Here is a 17,573-nt window from a genome sequence, read left to right on the forward strand (position 1 = left end):
TAGACTGGCAATGTGTAATCAATTAAAGGTGTACCAGAACTTGTTAAATAGGAGATGCCAGGGCGTTTGTCCAGGACTCTGTGGCTGTTTAAAGCCGATAGGCAAAGGTGTTCAAAATTGCCTGGTTTACTCTCTTGTCTTCTTTGTGCCACCCAGGGGATCTTGAGACGGAGTCATCTAGTGGCTATCTTTTGCCTCTGTGATATCATTTTCAAGAGTGCGCTCATTAACCACATATTGAAGACGCGTGATATCATAAGGTCAGTGCTCGACATCTCCTACTTTCATCCTATAGTGATGTCAATCAGCTTGTCAGAGACCTTTGTCCTTGATCTAGTATTTGGGTGGATATAAACTTTTGCTATGATAATTCTCTTTGTTTGGCTGTTGGAAATTTTGCATAATTGCTGACTTGTACCTAGGACTCGAGTTCACTGGTGATGGATACGTGAATTGCAAGACCAGCCATGCTGCGCCCATACTTCTGTTGCTTGATTGCAGGGATGAACAATTTGTGTAGCCCTCTAGATTGTGAGCCTTCTGTGACCAAATTTCCTGTAGTAGGACAGTTTTAAAAGACCGAGGTGATGAACAGTTTCCGGGTCTCCCAGCTTGTTCCCCAATCCATTTATGTTCTAGGATCATACCTTGAGCACCTGATTGAAATGATCGATTTAGTTGGTGCTTTGACAACGTATCAGTCTGGTTGAATATAAAGCTCCCTTCTACGACTGATATATATCAACAGCTGTGTTTATTATATATCTACATTTATTTTTTATGAATGCCCTTAATCACTACACAACCAATGTTATAAGCAAATATGCATTTATTCTAGAACTGCCATCAGAATGTATTATTGGCTGTCCATACTTCCGAAATGAGAAGTTGTCACCTCACTTAGTCATGAATAACTCATATATTAATGACCATTGGGGGGGGGGGTCTGCTGAATGTTATACACCTTATTCCTGTTACTCATGACGTTTTGGGTTTTAATTAAAATGGTCTGCCATTTCCATACAGTGTGCTCTAATTTCATTTTCAGACTCTACCTGGAATAGTTGCTGGAGCCCTGTTATATTTAGCTTCAATTGAGATGTCTCTCCAAATTTCTGGCCTAAAAGCTAATGACAGAGTCTGCTAATGACAGGGCCTGCTAATCAGACCCACAGCCTTGCTGTTCTCTCACTAAATTGACACGTGTACCTTAGGTGCATTTACCAATTGGTACTGGGCCACCTTATCAGACCCTGTAACTCAGGGCATAGGTGTACCCAGGGCCTACCAGGGGCTGCAGCATGTATTATGCCACCCCTGGCTGGCCATCTAAATCTGACACAACTGGCTGCACGACAGATGGGGCAAGGTGGTGTAATCACCCTTTGCTTTAGATATAGTATACCTATATCTAACCCTAAAATGGACACATAGATTCCTATCAGTCACTCCTATGGCAGGCCTTGACAATCCTGAAGGCAGAGTGCTTGGAATTATGTGAGATGGTGCTCTGGCATGAGCTGAGCCCGGTTGCAGCTTGCGGAACTAAGTCCTAATAGCTGTTCCATGATAACGCGTACCATATACTCTTAAGTGCATTATAATCCTCGCGGTTATATGCCAACTCTGGTATGGCACACCAGCCCCTGAGCTGGGTAAAGTCCGGCATTGGAGAGGGGTGTAACCACCCCCCTTACTGGTCCCACCCATGGGCAGGACCTAGTCGCGTGCCATCCCCTTTTCCTAGTATAAAGATAGGAGCGGGCCCCCTTCCAAATTAGATCATCTTTGAATCCTGAAACTACTTTCTACGAAAGGAACTCAAGACTTCTTCTCAAGATTTCTCCCTTGTGACTAAGGAGTAGTCACCCTGCATCCGCAGGCACCATCTAAGAACACTGCGGTTTACTGCACGTCCTTCCTCCGGAATCCGACCGATCAGCACGACGAGACCCGGCTTCCGTGGCACCTCTGACCTCTACCTACATCATCAGCTCAGCTGAGATCCGCGGGTGTGATGAGACCTCCAGGGACCGGCCATCTTCAGAACTGCACAACGCTTATCCAGCACGACCGCCGAGGGATCCTCGAGTGAGTGCTTTGGGGTTCGAGAAGCCCTAACCCTGAGCAGCTCCAGCACCGAAGACCAGCCCCCCAGCATCCACCAGATCTGCGTGGGGCCCTTCTGCTCTTTGCTGCTCACCGCGTTGTCCGGCTACTTGCCTGCTGGCTTGTGGCCCTCTTGACGACGCTCCACGACGACAACACCGCTGGTCTGGTTGCTCCAGACTGGCCCTTGCTCCCCTCCAAAAGAGGAGCACCCCAGACCCTCCTGGTCCACTCCAGACGCCATTTTAAGTCCACCGCGTGGGCTTGCATTTGCCAAGACTTGTTGCCCCAATCCTGGGTCCAGCGACGTCGACAGCAGATACCTTCGTGGGACAGCTCGCACCTCCATCCTGGTCGCCGACAACGCCTCCTGGTCCGTGAGACTGCAGAGCCCAGCGTCGCCCACTCACCTGGTCGAGGTGACTCCATCCGGTGCCATCCTGGTGCCCATCTAATCACTGGCTAGTGATTCAGAACTTGGTCCCCTCTGCTTACAGGTATCCTCCATCATCGATCCAGGCTTGGATCCCTCCGAATCTCTTCACTGGTCGCCTGCCAGCAACTTCTTCTTTCAGGCTCCATAGACTGCAACGAGGATTCCCGACGTCTTTCCAGACCTATGCAGCCGCAGCCCCTGGGCTAGGTAACCTCAGCATTTCGGTGCTCCAGCATAGCCTCACTATCCAAGGGTCTAGATCCTTTTTCGTTTCAGCTCTACCTAGTCGGATTCGTCCGATAACACTAACTTTACGAAATCTAGCATCCATAGACTTTGTCCCGCATCCCGCGTGAGAGTGCAAACTCTGCACCCGATCTCCCTAGGCCTCCTGCTAGTAATCTGAAGGTTCAGTAGTCCAGTCCTAGCGATCCTAAAGTCTATTAGAGTAGTACTTACCTGCTAGTAATTTCGCATTCCACTTTTGTAGTATATGGTTTTTCGTGCCCCTCGGGCATTTGTGTAAATTGTGCGACTTTGAGTATTTTCATAAGAGTTTTGTATTGTGCTTAGCACCCTGTCCTCATGAAGAGTCCAGGGTTGTTGTGTTCTAAATAAATATCCTTTTATTTTCATAACAACTTGTGTGGTGTCCTTTCACTTGGTGTTCAAGGGGTATATGTGATGGTATAACAGCTGGCTTAACACGCCCTCTAGAGTTTAGCCTAAAGACTGCTCTTGTCCATGCTACTAGGATAGCTGGTCTACGGTTGACTTACAACCAATCATCAATAAGGGTTGTTTGGAGTGATACAAAGTGCTCACTAGAATAGTGAACATTATATATCAGGCCAACTTCTCACATTGGTGAGCAGCGGTTGGGATTTGAGCTTGCTGTTGTTTTACCACACGTATCCTAAGAATATCATTTGAAAGATCACATAAGTACCAAGGTACATATAACTTAGCTTAGAATACTCTGAGTTCTACTGAACCAGCTGTTGTAGTTCAACAGGGCCTAGCACACCCTGACTACAACTCTTAGCAAGGGATCAGTAGGCAAACAAATAGTGTAGGTAGGTGCATCACTTACACCACACTAGAAGCATGTCGGACAAAGGAGGGAACTCAGAAGCCCCCCTTGCGTCAGTGGACCCTCCACAGGTCACTTCACGATATGCTGCTCTTAGCTTCCAGGAGATGAGACAAATCTGTACATCCAGGAAGCTAAAACAGGGTTCTAACCCTACCATTCCCTTTCTGATTGGTCTCTTAGAGACTTATGATGCTAGGAGACCCTTCTCATCCAGATGGGAACATGCCCCCCTTAGAGGGAACCATTGGGGACCCTGACCTCAACCTCCATGGAACAGTGAGTGAAGGAGAGGAAGAGGATCAGGAAGTGTCAGGGGATGAGGCAGACAAGGGACAGGTAGAAGTCAGTAGACTCACCAGGTCCAACTTAAGCAGGCATGAAAATGGACTTGGGGGACCCCCAGGCCCACTCTCAGGCAGGCTTAACATTGGGAGTGGACGAGTTAGGTCTCTATCCAGAGGCTCTAACAGATCCATTCGAACCAATGGCTCTCAGACCTCTTCTCACAGAGGGATGACATCCCCTCAGAGAAGAGAGCATGAAGCTAAGATGAGGGAAGTCAATCTGAGGATTGAAATGGAAGAACTTGCCCTGGCCAAAGAGAGACTTGCCCTTGCTAGAGAGCAAAAGTTAAGTGGGCTAGATCCCACTGGTGGCAGCATTCTCCCAAGAGAAAAAGACAGGAGTTTAGACACTAGACACCTGAGTAAGATAGTGCCCCCCTTTAAACAAGAGGATGATATCCACAAATGGATAACTGCTTTGGAGAGGGCCTGCACTGTCCAGTGCGTCCCCCAGAGTCAGTGGGCAGCTGTCTTGTGGCTCTCCTTTGAAGGCAAAGGTAGAGATAAGCTCCTCACTACTAGAGCTGAGGATGCTAACAATTACCAAGTCCTGAAGAATACACTGATAGATGGGTTTGGCCTAACCACTGAGCAGTACAAGTTGCTGTTCAGGGATACCCAGAAAACTCAGTCTCAGGATTGGTCTGATTTTGTGGATTGTGCCACTAAGGCTTTGGAGGGCTGGTTGCTGGGCAGTAAGGTTACTAATTATACAGGATTGTACAATCTGATCATGAGGGAACAGATTTTAAACAATTGTCAGAACCAGTTGTTGCATCAGCACCTTGTTGACTCAGATCTGACCTCTCCCCAAGAATTGGGAAAGAAGGCAGACAGATGGGTCAGAACAAGGGTTAAGCAGAACCAGGGCGGTCAGAAGAAAGCAGACCAGAAGGGTAATAATACCAAAGGTGAACAAAATGACCAGAAGTCTTCGACAGGCCCCCAACAAACCAAAGAGGGTAGGGGTCAGGCTTCCCAGAAGAAGAAGACTCAAGAAGGCCAGTCTAAAAGGTGGTGCCAATACTGTAAAAGTAAAACTCACAGGTTTAGTGAGTGCACCAAGAAAGGAGGGCAAACTCCTACCACTACAGCCCCTAAGGCAACTGCACCCCCTAGTACAGCCAGTAGTGGTAGTGCACCTCCCAAGGGATTAGTTGGGTTAACCTTGGGTTCTGAGGGGTATGACAACTTAGTTGGCACACTCACTCAGGCTGTCCTTGTCTGTACAGGGGATGTGGATATATCCCCTGATGCCAGTCCCAATACTTTGGGCAAATACAGACAGACACATTTTATCAATGGAAAGATGGCTCAGGCCTACAGGGACACTTGTGCCAGTGTCACAATGGTAATGACCAACACAATAGCCAAAACTGGGGTTTCAATAATTAAATGAGCTGGTTTCACTGAAGGTTGTTTTGATTGAATCAAACAACAACCGGTTAACTTGTTAAACCGAGCAATTTTATTTGATTTTTGCAAACGGTATTTTTTTCTTTTTTCAACACATTATTCGTTGTGCGTGGAAAATACAAAATGAACAATGAAATACGTTTTATGTACAATATATACAAACATCTAAATACAACATTTCATACACACTTGGCCATACATTCATACACAGACCATACAAAGCAAATAATAATACAAAGAACACTTTGTCCAGGCATCTGTAAAACAATCAGTGGAAAATAATTCTTTTCATATTTTAAACTGTCGTTGTAATTATCATGAGATCCCTCATGAACCAAAATTAATGAAATCACTATTCCGACATGATAATGGTAGCCAGATGCGGGACTGAAAAGCTGGTCGACGCGTTTCAAACCCCTAGGAATTGGTGGGGTTCTCCTCAGGACCGGGTTTGGTTCTGAAATAATAAAGATAACTAGCTTGAGCAAGGTGTCATAGAGCGGCTATCAAGTGGATTTAACAAGGGATCGACTACCAGAGTCCAGCTTAAGCTCTATGACACCTTGCTCAAGCTAGTTATCTTTATTATTTCAGAACCAAACCCGGTCCTGAGGAGAACCCCACCAATTCCTAGGGGTTTGAAACGCGTCGACCAGCTTTTCAGTCCCGCATCTGGCTACCATTATCATGTCGGAATAGTGATTTCATTAATTTTGGTTCATGAGGGATCTCATGATAATTACAACGACAGTTTAAAATATGAAAAGAATCATTTTCCACTGATTGTTTTACAGATGCCTGGACAAAGTGTTCTTTGTATTATTATTTGCTTTGTATGGTCTGTGTATGAATGTATGGCCAAGTGTGTATGAAATGTTGTATTTAGATGTTTGTATATATTGTACATAAAACTTATTTCATTGTTCATTTTGTATTTTCCACGCACAACGAATAATGTGTTGAAAAAAGAAAAAAATACCGTTTGCAAAAATCAAATAAAATTGCTCGGTTTAACAAGTTAACCGGTTGTTGTTTGATTCAATCAAAACAACCTTCAGTGAAACCAGCTCATTTAATTATTGAAACCCCAGTTTTGGCTATTGTGTTGGTCATTAGTATTAGTTGGACTCAGCCTCACTGAGTAACGAGTCAAGGCCCTCTTTTGATTCTTTGAGTGTCACAATGGTGACACCTAACTTTGTGGACCCTGGACAGATCATGCTAGGACCAGAGTACCTAGTGACCAATGGCAGCAATGTCACTACCCACCATAGTATGGCAATTGTTGATTTCTCCTGGGGAGGGGTAAGTGGCCAAAAGAAGGTTGTTGTTAGTTCAGACCTCCCAGTTGAATGTTTGTTGGGCAATGATTTGGAGTCATCCCTATGGTCAGAAGTGGAGCAGAGGACTCACGTGGAAATGTTAGGCTTGCCAGCACATGTGCTTGCTGTGACTAGGTCACAGGCCAGAAGATGCCCCACTGAACAGGTGCTGGATCCTGGAACAATGGACCAGACACCTTCCAAGAAGAGCAGTAGGGTTAAGGCATCGCCTTCCCCCTTGCCCCAGGTTTTGGATCAAGTCTCAGAGGAGGCTGACCTCAAAGAGCTGAGGGAAACTGAGCCTAAAGAACTTGAACCTGATCAGGTTGAGTTTCTGGGTTCAGGCGGCCCCTCCAGAGAAGACCTGGGGAAGGCACAGTTAGCCTGCCCTTCTCTTGAACCCCTCAGACAGCAGGCTGCTGCTGAGGCTGCAGGGAACGCCACAGGTGCCCACAGGGTGTACTGGGAAGATGGACTCTTATACTCTGAGTCAAGAAACTCCAAACCTGGTGCAACCAGGAGGCTGGTCATCCCCTTGTCTCTGAGAGGTTTCCTTCTCACCTTGGCCCATGAGATTCCCCTTGCAGGACACTTATGCCAGAATAAGACTTGGGACAGAATTGTCTCACACTTTCACTGGCCTCACATGAATGAAGATACCAAGGAGTGTTGTCGCTCCTGTGTCACTTGCCAAGCCAGTGGTAAGTCAGGTGGCACAACAAAGGCCCCCCTTATACCAATGCCTGTGGTGGGGGTGCCCTTTGAAAGAGTGGGGATTGACATTGTTGGTCCAATGGAACCCCAGACAGCATCAGGGCACAAGTTTATACTGGTGGTGGTGGACCATGCCACCAGGTATCCTGAAGCTATTCCCCTTAGGACCACTACAGCACCTGTTGTGGCAAGAGCCCTAGTTGGAGTGTTCTCCAGAGTGGGCTTCCCTAAGGAGGTTGTCTCTGACAGAGGTGCAAACTTCATGTCAGGATATTTGACTGCTATGTGGAAGGAATGTGGTGTCAACTACAAGTTCACTACACCCTATCATCCACAATGCAATGGGCTTGTTGAAAGGTTCAACAGGACCCTAAAAGGGATGATTCATGGACTACCTGAAAAGCTCAGGCGTAGATGAGATGTCCTGATACCCTGCCTTTTGTTTGCTTACAGAGAGGTCCCACAGAAGGGGGTTGGCTACAGCCCTTTTGAACTTCTGTATGGGCATCCTGTAAGAGGACCCCTGTGTTTGGTGAAGGAAAGATGGGAGAGACCTCTCAAAAAGCCTGCAACCAACATAGTGGACTATGTACTTGGTCTCCGCTCCAGGATGGCTGAGTATATGGAATAGGCTTCTAAAAACCTTGAGACAAGCCAAGAACTCCAAAAAGCTTGGCATGACCAAAAGGCTCAGGAAAAAGAATCAAGTTACAATAAGCACCCTCTAAGAAGTCCGATGTCAACTACTAGTGCCCAGCAGTGGAGATCCGGCCCATATGCGTACGACTAATAAGACTTATCAAGGTCTCCAGGACTTTAGACCATTTGAACACAAGAACTGATCTCCACACAGTGACTTGTGCTACCCTACTAATTATCAAGTTGGAATCTACACCTATAACAGCGCAACCGTAAGCACCTTAATCAATAGGATCCTTAATATTATCACATCATACCTGCTTCGCCTTACTGACAAGAACATCCCGACAACCAGACCTACCCATCTTTATCGATATTGCCTTGAAAAAGCCCCTGAGTGGGCGAAACACGTGTCGGCAGTGCAAAGCTGGAAAACTTTTAATGTGCTTAAAATAAAGATTTTTGAAGAACTACTTACGGTTTTGGATCCATACTTTGAAGCTCCTTTACTTCTTATGAACTCATGGTTGAAACTGGTGAAAAAATCATGAAATAATCAATGTTTTATGGAAAATTTTCTTGACATCGGACTTCTTAGAGGGTGCTTGTTGTAACTTGGTTCTTTTTCCTGAGTATTGATACGGGCATTAAGTTGCTTTCTTTAACACCCCTGGTGGTGGGTGTTCTACCAGGTTCTCAGTGCACCTCTGTCCTTGATACTTCACACGCAACCTGCTCAGTGAAAATAGTCGCCAACAGAAGGTGCGGACGTTTTCTCTCTGAGAAACGCTACCACCAACATTGCTGTATTACCATGACCAAAAGGCTGTCCTGACTGTGTACCAGCCTGGACAGAAGGTGTGGGTGTTGGAGCCAGTGGCCCCAGCAGCACTCAAAGACAAATGGTCTGGGCTCCACACAATCATTGAGCAAAAGGGAGAGGTCACCTACCTGGTGGACCTTGGAACTCCCAGGAGCCCCCTCAGGGTGCTCCATGTGAACAGGCTCAAAGCATATGTTGACAGGAAGGACATGAGCTTGCTCATGGCCACAGATGAGGGACAGGAGGAGGAGAGTGACCCTCTCCCAGACCTGCTCACTCAGAATCCTGATGATGGATCAGTAGATGGTGTTGTCTTTTGTGGCAGCCTCTCTGACCATCAACAGAAGGATTGTAAACAAGTTCTTCAATCCTTCAGACATATGTTCTCTCTGACACCCAGTCAAACCAATTGGTGTACCCATGAGGTTGACACTGGTGACAGCCTGCCAGTTAAGAGTAAAATCTACAGGCAGCCTGATCATGTCAGAGACTGCATTAAGACAGAAGTGCAGAAAATGTTGGAGCTGGGAGTCATTGAGCCCTCAGATAGCCCTTGGGCTAGTCCAGTAGTTCTAGTGCCAATGCCTCACACCCAGGGTGGTAAGAAAGAGATGAGGTTTTGCGTAGACTACAGAGGCCTCAATGCAGTCACTAAGACTGATGCCCACTCAATACCAAGGGCAGATGAACTTATAGATAGATTGGCTTCTGCCAACTACTTAAGCACATTTGACCTGACAGCTGGGTATTGGCAAATCAGGTTAGCTGAGGATGCCAAGCCCAAGACAGCATTTTCTACTCCTGGTGGGCATTATTAATTTGTGGTAATGCCCTTTGGTTTGAAAAATGCACCTGCCACCTTCCAAAGGCTGGTGAATCAAGTTCTCACTGGGCAGGATGACTTCTGTGCAGCATATCTTGATGATATAGCTGTCTTTAGTTCCACCTGGGAGGATCACCTGGTCCACCTGAGGAAAGTGTTAGAGGCACTGCAGAAGGCAGGTCTCACTATCAAGGCCACACAGTGCCAGATAGGGCAGACACAGGTTGTATACCTGGGCCACCTTGTAGGTGGAGGCCAGGTTCAGCCACTGGAGAGCAAGATACAGTCCATCAGGGACTGGGCTCCTCCAACCACCCAGACTCCGGTTCGAGCTTTCTTGGGCCTGACTGGTTATTACAGGAAATTTGTCAGAAATTATGGATCAATTGTGACTCCACTTAATGAACTGACAAGTAAAAAGATGTCAAAGAAAGTTCAGTGGACAGCAGGCTGTCAAAAAGCATTCGATGACCTAAAGCAGGCCATGTGCACAGCACCTATCCTAAAGAGTCCAGACTACTCCAAACCATTCATTGTCCAAACAGATGCTTCTGAGTTGGGTGTGGGAGCTGTTCTATCTCAGCTGAATTTTGATGGTCATGACCAGCCCATTGCTTTTATAAGCAGAAGGCTGACCCCCAGAGAGAAAAATTGGTCAGCTATTGAGAGGGAGGCCTTTGCTGTGGTTTGGGCCCTGAAGAAACTGAGGCCATACTTGTTTGGCACTCATTTCAAGATTCAGACCGACCATAAGCCCCTCTTGTGGCTAAATCAGATGAAGGGTGAAAACCCCAAACTGCTTAGGTGGTCCATTTCCCTACAGGGGATGGATTTTACAGTGGAGCATAGACATGGCACTGATCATGGCAATGCAGATGGGCTCTCCAGGTATTTCCACTCAGAGCAAGAAGACTCACCTGGTCAAGGTTAGTTTATTGTCCCAAAGTTTGGGGGGGGGGGGTCATGTAGGAGAGTAGGGTCTGCAATCCTATGATCACCCCAGATTTTTGCTTTTTGCTTCACTGGTTTACGACTTCTCTGGCTGTGGGCCTGCTAATCAGACCCACAGCCTTGCTGTTCTCTCACTAAATTGACATGTGTACCTTAGGTGCATTTACCAATTTGTACTGGGCCACCTTATCAGACCCTGTAACTCAGGGCATAGATGTACCCAGGGCCTACCAGGGGCTGCAGCATGTATTATGCCACCCCTGGCTGGCCATCTAAATCTGACACAACTGGCTGCACGACAGCTGGGGAAAGGTGGTGTAATCACCCTTTGCTTTAGATATAGTATACCTATATCTAACCCTAAAATGGACACATAGATTCCTATCAGTCACTCCTATGGCAGGCCTTGACAATCCTGAAGGCAGAGTGCTTGGAATTATGTGAGATGGTGCTCTGGCATGAGCTGAGCCCGTTTGCAGCTTGCGGAACCAAGTCCTAATAGCTGTTCCATGATAACGCGTACCATATACTCTTAAGTGCATTATAATCCTCGCGGTTATATGCCAACTCTGGTATCGCTTTATCAAAACATGTCGAGTAAGGTGTCATACGAATTGTAATACTAACCCCTCGCCAATTCTGGCGACGGGGTTAGCATTCCACCCTTCTAGAGGGACACGACATGTAAGTAACTGTGAACCCCGGTTAAAGTTAACTCGAGCCTCAGCATCACAAAATGGATGCTGCCACCACAGACACAAGTCTGACTTCCTGCTGCTGGGAGTCCTTCCAGCGAGGGAGGCTTGGACAAAGGGTTTCCTGTCAGGGGCGGTGCTAGCACCATCCCAGACAGGGTTTTGTGTATCCTGGGTAGGCAGGGCTTTAGAGGAAGGTGACTGCAAGTGGCACCCCGGTGCTCACTATGCATAGGCCGGCTAGAACCAGTTCCAGGGGCACACCAGCCCCTGAGCTGGGGAAAGTCCGGCATGGGAGAGGGGTGTAACCACCCCCCTTCCTGGTCCCACCCATGGGCAGGACCTAGTCGCGTGCCAGCCCCTTTTCCTAGTATAAAGATAGGAGCGGGCCCCCTTCCAAATTAGATCATCTTTGAATCCTGAAACTACTTTCTACGAAAGGAACTCAAGACTTCTTCTCAAGATTTCTCCCTTGTGACTAAGGAGTAGTCACCCTGCATCCGCAGGCACCATCTAAGAACACTGCGGTTTGCTGCACGTCCTTCCTCCGGAATCCGACCGACCAGCACGACGAGACCCGGCTTCCCTGGCACCTCTGACCTCTACCTACATCTGATATAAACTCTACCTACATCATCAGCTCAGCTGAGATCCGTGGGTGTGACGAGACCTCGAGGGACCGGCCATCTTCAGAACTGCACGACGCTTATCCAGCACGACCGCCGAGGGATCCTCGAGTGAGTGCTTTGGGGTTCGAGAAGCCCTAACCCTGAGCAGCTCCAGCACCGAAGACCAGCCCCCAGCATCCACCAGATCTGCGTGGGGCCCTTCTGCTCTTTGCTGCTCGCCGCGTTGTCCTGCTACTTGCCTGCTGGCTTGTGGCCCTCTTGACGACGCTCCACGACGACAACACCGCTGGTCTGGTTGCTCCAGACTGGCCCTTGCTCCCCTCCAAAAGAGGAGCACCCCGGACCCTCCTGGTCCACTCCAGACGCCATTTTAAGTCCACCGCGTGGGCTTGCATTTGCCAAGACTTGTTGCCCCAATCCTGGGTCCAGCGACGTCGACAGCAGATACCTTCGTGGGACAGCTCGCACCTCCATCCTGGTCGCCGACAACGCCTCCTGGTCCGTGAGACTGCAGAGCCCAGCGTCGCCCACTCACCTGGTCGAGGTGACTCCATCCGGTGCCATCCTGGTGCCCATCTAATCACTGGCTAGTCATTCAGAACTTGGTCCCCTCTGCTTACAGGTATCCTCCATCATCGATCCAGGCTTGGATCCCTCCGAATCTCTTCACTGGTCGCCTGCCAGCAACTTCTTCTTTCAGGCTCCATAGACTGCAAAGAGGATTCCCGACGTCTTTCCAGACCTATGCAGCCGCAGCCCCTGGGCTAGGTAACCTCAGCATTTCGGTGCTCCAGCATAGCCTCACTATCCAAGGGTCCAGATCCTTTTTCGTTTCAGCTCTACCTAGTCGGATTCGTCCAATAACACTAACTTTACGAAATCTAGCATCCATAGACTTTGTCCCGCATCCCGCGTGAGAGTGCACACTCTGCACCCGATCTCCCTAGGCCTCCTGCTAGTAATCTGAAGGTTCAGTAGTCCAGTCCTAGCAATCCTAAAGTCTATTAGAGTAGTACTTACCTGCTAGTAATTTCGCATTCCACTTTTGTAATATATGGTTTTTCGTGCCCCTCGGGCATTTGTGTAAATTGTGCGACTTTGAGTATTTTCATAAGAGTTTTGTATTGTGCTTAGCACCCTGTCCTCATAAAGAGTCCAGGGTTGTTGTGTTCTAAATAAATATCCTTTTATTTTCATAACAACTTGTGTGGTGTCCTTTCACTTGGTGTTCAAGGGGTATATGTGATGGTATAACAGCTGGCTTAACACGCCCTCTAGAGTTTAGCCTAAAGACTGCTCTTGTCCATGCTACTAGGATAGCTGGTCTACGGTTGTCTTACAACCAATCATCAATAAGGGTTGTTTGGACTGATACAAAGTGCTCACTAGAATAGTGAACATTATATATCAGGCCAACTTCTCACAGCAGGGATCTATGTTGCCCGAGCAAGACGTCAAGAATTGGGAAGAAAAAAGTTGTGTAGGGATTTCCGTCAACAAAAAGTATTGAGTATGAACATAGTAACAGGCGTCGCAGACTATGAGGAAGATAGTATATAATATGTTTAATAATGGCTGGTTTGCTGGCAAAAACAGTGTTGTATTCAACCAAGAGGCGTCTGATGGACAATGAGAACAAAGTTTGAGTTGTCTATAATGTCACTTGGAGCCACATGGTGGAAAAACCTGTTACTGGCAACAAATCATGCACAATTTGATGTTGTGTATGCCACCCATGTCACAAAGGAACAATACTCTCTCAATGCTTAAATAAGGAGCACAGGGTAGAAGAGTCCTAGAGGAGCTGAACACATGTCACTGCTCTTAAACGTACCTGAAACCCTGACCCTTACCTCACCGCCCTCAGGGAAACCCTTTCCTTAGCCTTCCAATCCAAACGAATACTGCTATCCTGCAACTCTTCAAGATTTTCCCCTTGATCCCCCACCAAAAATAAAATAACTGATGAGTTGAAAACCATCTCTCTTACCTTCAGCTGAAACCTATCGCAACCACTACAAAATAATTACCTGGCTGCATGCCACCCTCTCCCACCAACCTTACTACCTAACTGAAGCTATGCTCTCTGCCCTGAGTGAGTGGCATTGAATGCGATGGCTCTGTGAGACTCGCTTGTCTGCGCAGCATGCCTATGCATGTCAGCACGGTTCAGTGCAGACATGCAGCTTACAGGATGGATAGTCAGAGAGCCCAAGAGCACAAGTCATACTCTTCCCCCCCCCCCCTACTTTAACCCACGGGGTTTAAGTGGGGTGGGGATGGTGGATCTCTATCCCTCAGAGCAATAATTTCATAGCCCAGGTTTAGCTACTCTGACATCAGAACAATGCATAACCAAGTTTCAAGCTTATGTTTACGCTAACAAACGTAAGTTTTATATACAGAAAACATGTGTCCTCTGAGACATTTACATTTCTAAAGTCACACGACTGATGACCATTTTTACTTTGCAACAGAATTGTTGCTCAGTACTGACTTGCCCATCAGACCAGGTTCCTGTTTGAAAATGGTCTGAACATTTGCCTTAAAGTCCTTGTTCAAATCTCACTATAATTGGCAATTCTGTGAAGTAATATTTCATTTCTTCCCAGTAAAATGTCGGGCAGTCATCGATTGAAGTGTATCTTAAGGCTATGGCAAACTATGTATGTAGTCCCTGTCCAAAAACGATGTGATGGAAAGGATATTTTTATGCTTGACAAATGTGAACTTCACTTGAATTTACATCGGTTTTATGAGTACAAATAGGAATTGTTATAGTATATGTTTATCAGCTTTGTTGGTTTTTTTTTTTTGTGCCTAGGAGAGAACGATAATCCTGCACATTGGGAATCGGTGAGTGCCAACAAGGTAAATCGGGTACAGTTATCACCACAGACAAAGGAATACAAGGATGTAGAAGCCCTGTTTAAGAAGACTTGTACTCACACTATACATAAGGTAAATTATCATGATACTAATATGTTGTCAGTCAAGTGGACATCGTTTGCAGTTTTGCCTTTCTTGTATTTTTAAGTGTCTACATTTCAGGCTAAATATTTGGATAGCAAGGTATTTCTTTATATTGCTTGTTTTGTTCTTTCATTTACCTCTTGTGTTGCCACGAATTGTCTTTGTTTCAATATTTTACTCATGTTCACAAATGTAAATCTTTAACTGCTGAGGATGTGCTGCCATTCTTTTATTCATTTAGTTTCTATATTTTTTTGTGGTGCTTGCATGCAAAGTTCAAAGGCCCCTAGAATGCGTTATGCAAATGTAAGGGGGAAGCAGTTTGCAGTGTGATGAATGGAGAAATCGTTCTTCAACTTCACAATGACATTACATTTAAATGGAGTAGAACGTTGGAACCAGTGTGGGCAAATACAATGTTGGAAGGTACTGTTTCCTAAATAAGGCAACGTCCCCCTGAGCACAGCAGGAATATCGCTGGATGCGATGTCAAGAGTTTGTTAAGAAATTCACTCCAAAATATAAACGAAGATCTTCAAAGTAGATTGACCAAGATTTTTTATTCTTTGGTTCATGAGAGGATATTCAATCCATCATATCGCAACTCCATAGAGCCAACTTAAATGCATATAGGCATACATTTCCACTTCTCCCAATGCATTTCGGGCAGTGTTTGCCCTTCGTCAGGGGAACATCTATACAAAAATAGGGCAGTGATATCATAAGTAACCAACCGACATTGGTGTACCTGCACCTTCACCCAGGTGACATCAGAAGGTGTAACGAAAATAAATTGCACAAGGCACTGCATTGTTCTAACTCTCAGATGAGTGAGGTCAAATCTGGCGTCCATAGATAATCATGCAAACGTATTTACTGAAGGTATGTACTGACTATTGAAAGTAAAAAACATGCAAAAACCGAGGTGTGTCAACTAATTAAATAAATAAAAGTTGTAAGTGGACACGGGTGCGATATAGTTAAGAGCACTGTTAGAGCGCAAAAATCATGGCTTCACATGTTCTAGTGGTGAAAAAGTACTGGCGGTGTCAACAATAACGAGCATTCAAACAATTATTTGAAAGCAGGTGAGTAAACGTGGGTGCATAATAGTAATGAGCAATGTAAGAGCTGGAGGATTGTGGCCTCACGTGTTGTTATAGTGGAAAGCTTCCAGCGGTATACAGTGTAGCAATTTAACAAGCAGACAATATCAAGCGGCAGGAGTGACCAAAACATGCAGAGTCAAGGCTAACGTGAGTTAACTTACTTCGATGAAGTGGCGGTGACTCGAGGCAGGTGCTGGCGTTCCAACAACGGTGTTGTGCACGGGACGCTAGATAACGTTTTGGTCAGTAATAAAAGAAGGACTACGTGTTCAACTAATACGTTATAGTGAGTGTAAGCACCATGTGAGACGAGTGAGAGTGTTCCAGTAACCAAATAGCAAAATATAAAGAATGAAACAGGGGAATAGCAAAATATAAGGAATGATGCCGATCAATACACAGTTATAGGGTGCAATGCCAATAAAATCAATGTACAAAAACAGAATTCACAACTCAAAAATATATAACATGTGTAAACAATAGTCAAACATATAAACAAAAGTGAATGAATGCTACCTTCTAGTTTTATGTACCAAACTCAACCACCAGAGAATGATACCTCTGAAGCACGCGACAACTCAGCACCCTGTTCAGTTAGTAGTGCGTGTTCTGCCACATTTTCAAATATAATGTTGACCAAAGGCAGGTGTTTTCAGTGATTTCCTAAATCTAAAAAACTTGTCAGGTGAAGATGAGGATATATATCTGTTTTTTTAGTAAAGAGTATTTTACATTAGGCTTGTGCATTGGTGATCTACCCACTAAAACCCTAAAATGGTGTTGAGCGTCGAGTCTGCATTGACTGAATGACCATAGACTTCTGTTTAGCTTTTTTGGCACCATCGTTTGGAGAGTGGTGCCACATGGTGCATTTATAGTTCATATCCAGAGAGTGATTCATGCATAGTGTCTTAAATTTGTTCCTTTGTTTGTTCGGTAGGCAGTATAATGACCTAACTGCGGAAGAAATAGTCTATTTCTTCAGGCCTAAGATGGTTATTATTTTGCACTTTTATACTCTTTGGAGATGAGACATCGTCTTTCCATGTGGGCCCCATAGATAATGGTGCAGTAGCTGATTCTGAATCTGCTTGCAGATGGTGCCCATTTGAGAAAAGAGGAGAGGCAGTATTCTGAATAGCGAGATCACAAGGACTCAAGTGCGCACTAACTAAAAGATGTATCTTTCAAGATTTTACATTTGACATAATTTTAATTCAAAAATGTTTTGTAACTTATTTCATTTTAGGTTCAAATGAATAAAGTAAAATTCATTGCAATATATACATAAACAATACACAATTATTGCCTTTTCTCACATATTTTTTCACTGATCAATTGGTACACAACACAGTTATATACACAACCCAATGCATTTCGGGGTTTGCACCCCTTCGTCAGGGGCCTAACTAACTGGTTGGAGAATAGATTACGTGTGTTAAGGAGTTCCTGTAGAGTCTTGGCTTCCAGTAGTTGAAAAAACTATCTGTGGAT

At 45.7% G+C, this 17,573-nt stretch overlaps 1 protein-coding gene across 1 annotated transcript in view; it reads left to right on the forward strand.

Annotated features, from left to right (window-relative positions):
- The window catches only part of LOC147732881 (protein mono-ADP-ribosyltransferase PARP14-like), a 1,341,877-nt gene that overhangs the window by 1,044,352 nt on the left and 279,952 nt on the right, over positions 1–17,573 (forward strand). Inside the window, exon 16 of the mRNA XM_086957426.1 lies at positions 14,822–14,958. Within this exon, the coding sequence (XP_086813552.1) occupies positions 14,822–14,958 (137 nt within the window). The remainder of the gene's footprint in view (positions 1–14,821; positions 14,959–17,573) is intronic.

The sequence above is a fragment of the Lissotriton vulgaris genome, chromosome 2_1, assembly GCF_964263255.1.
Source record: "Lissotriton vulgaris chromosome 2_1, aLisVul1.2, whole genome shotgun sequence".
Lineage (NCBI taxonomy): Eukaryota > Metazoa > Chordata > Amphibia > Caudata > Salamandridae > Lissotriton > Lissotriton vulgaris.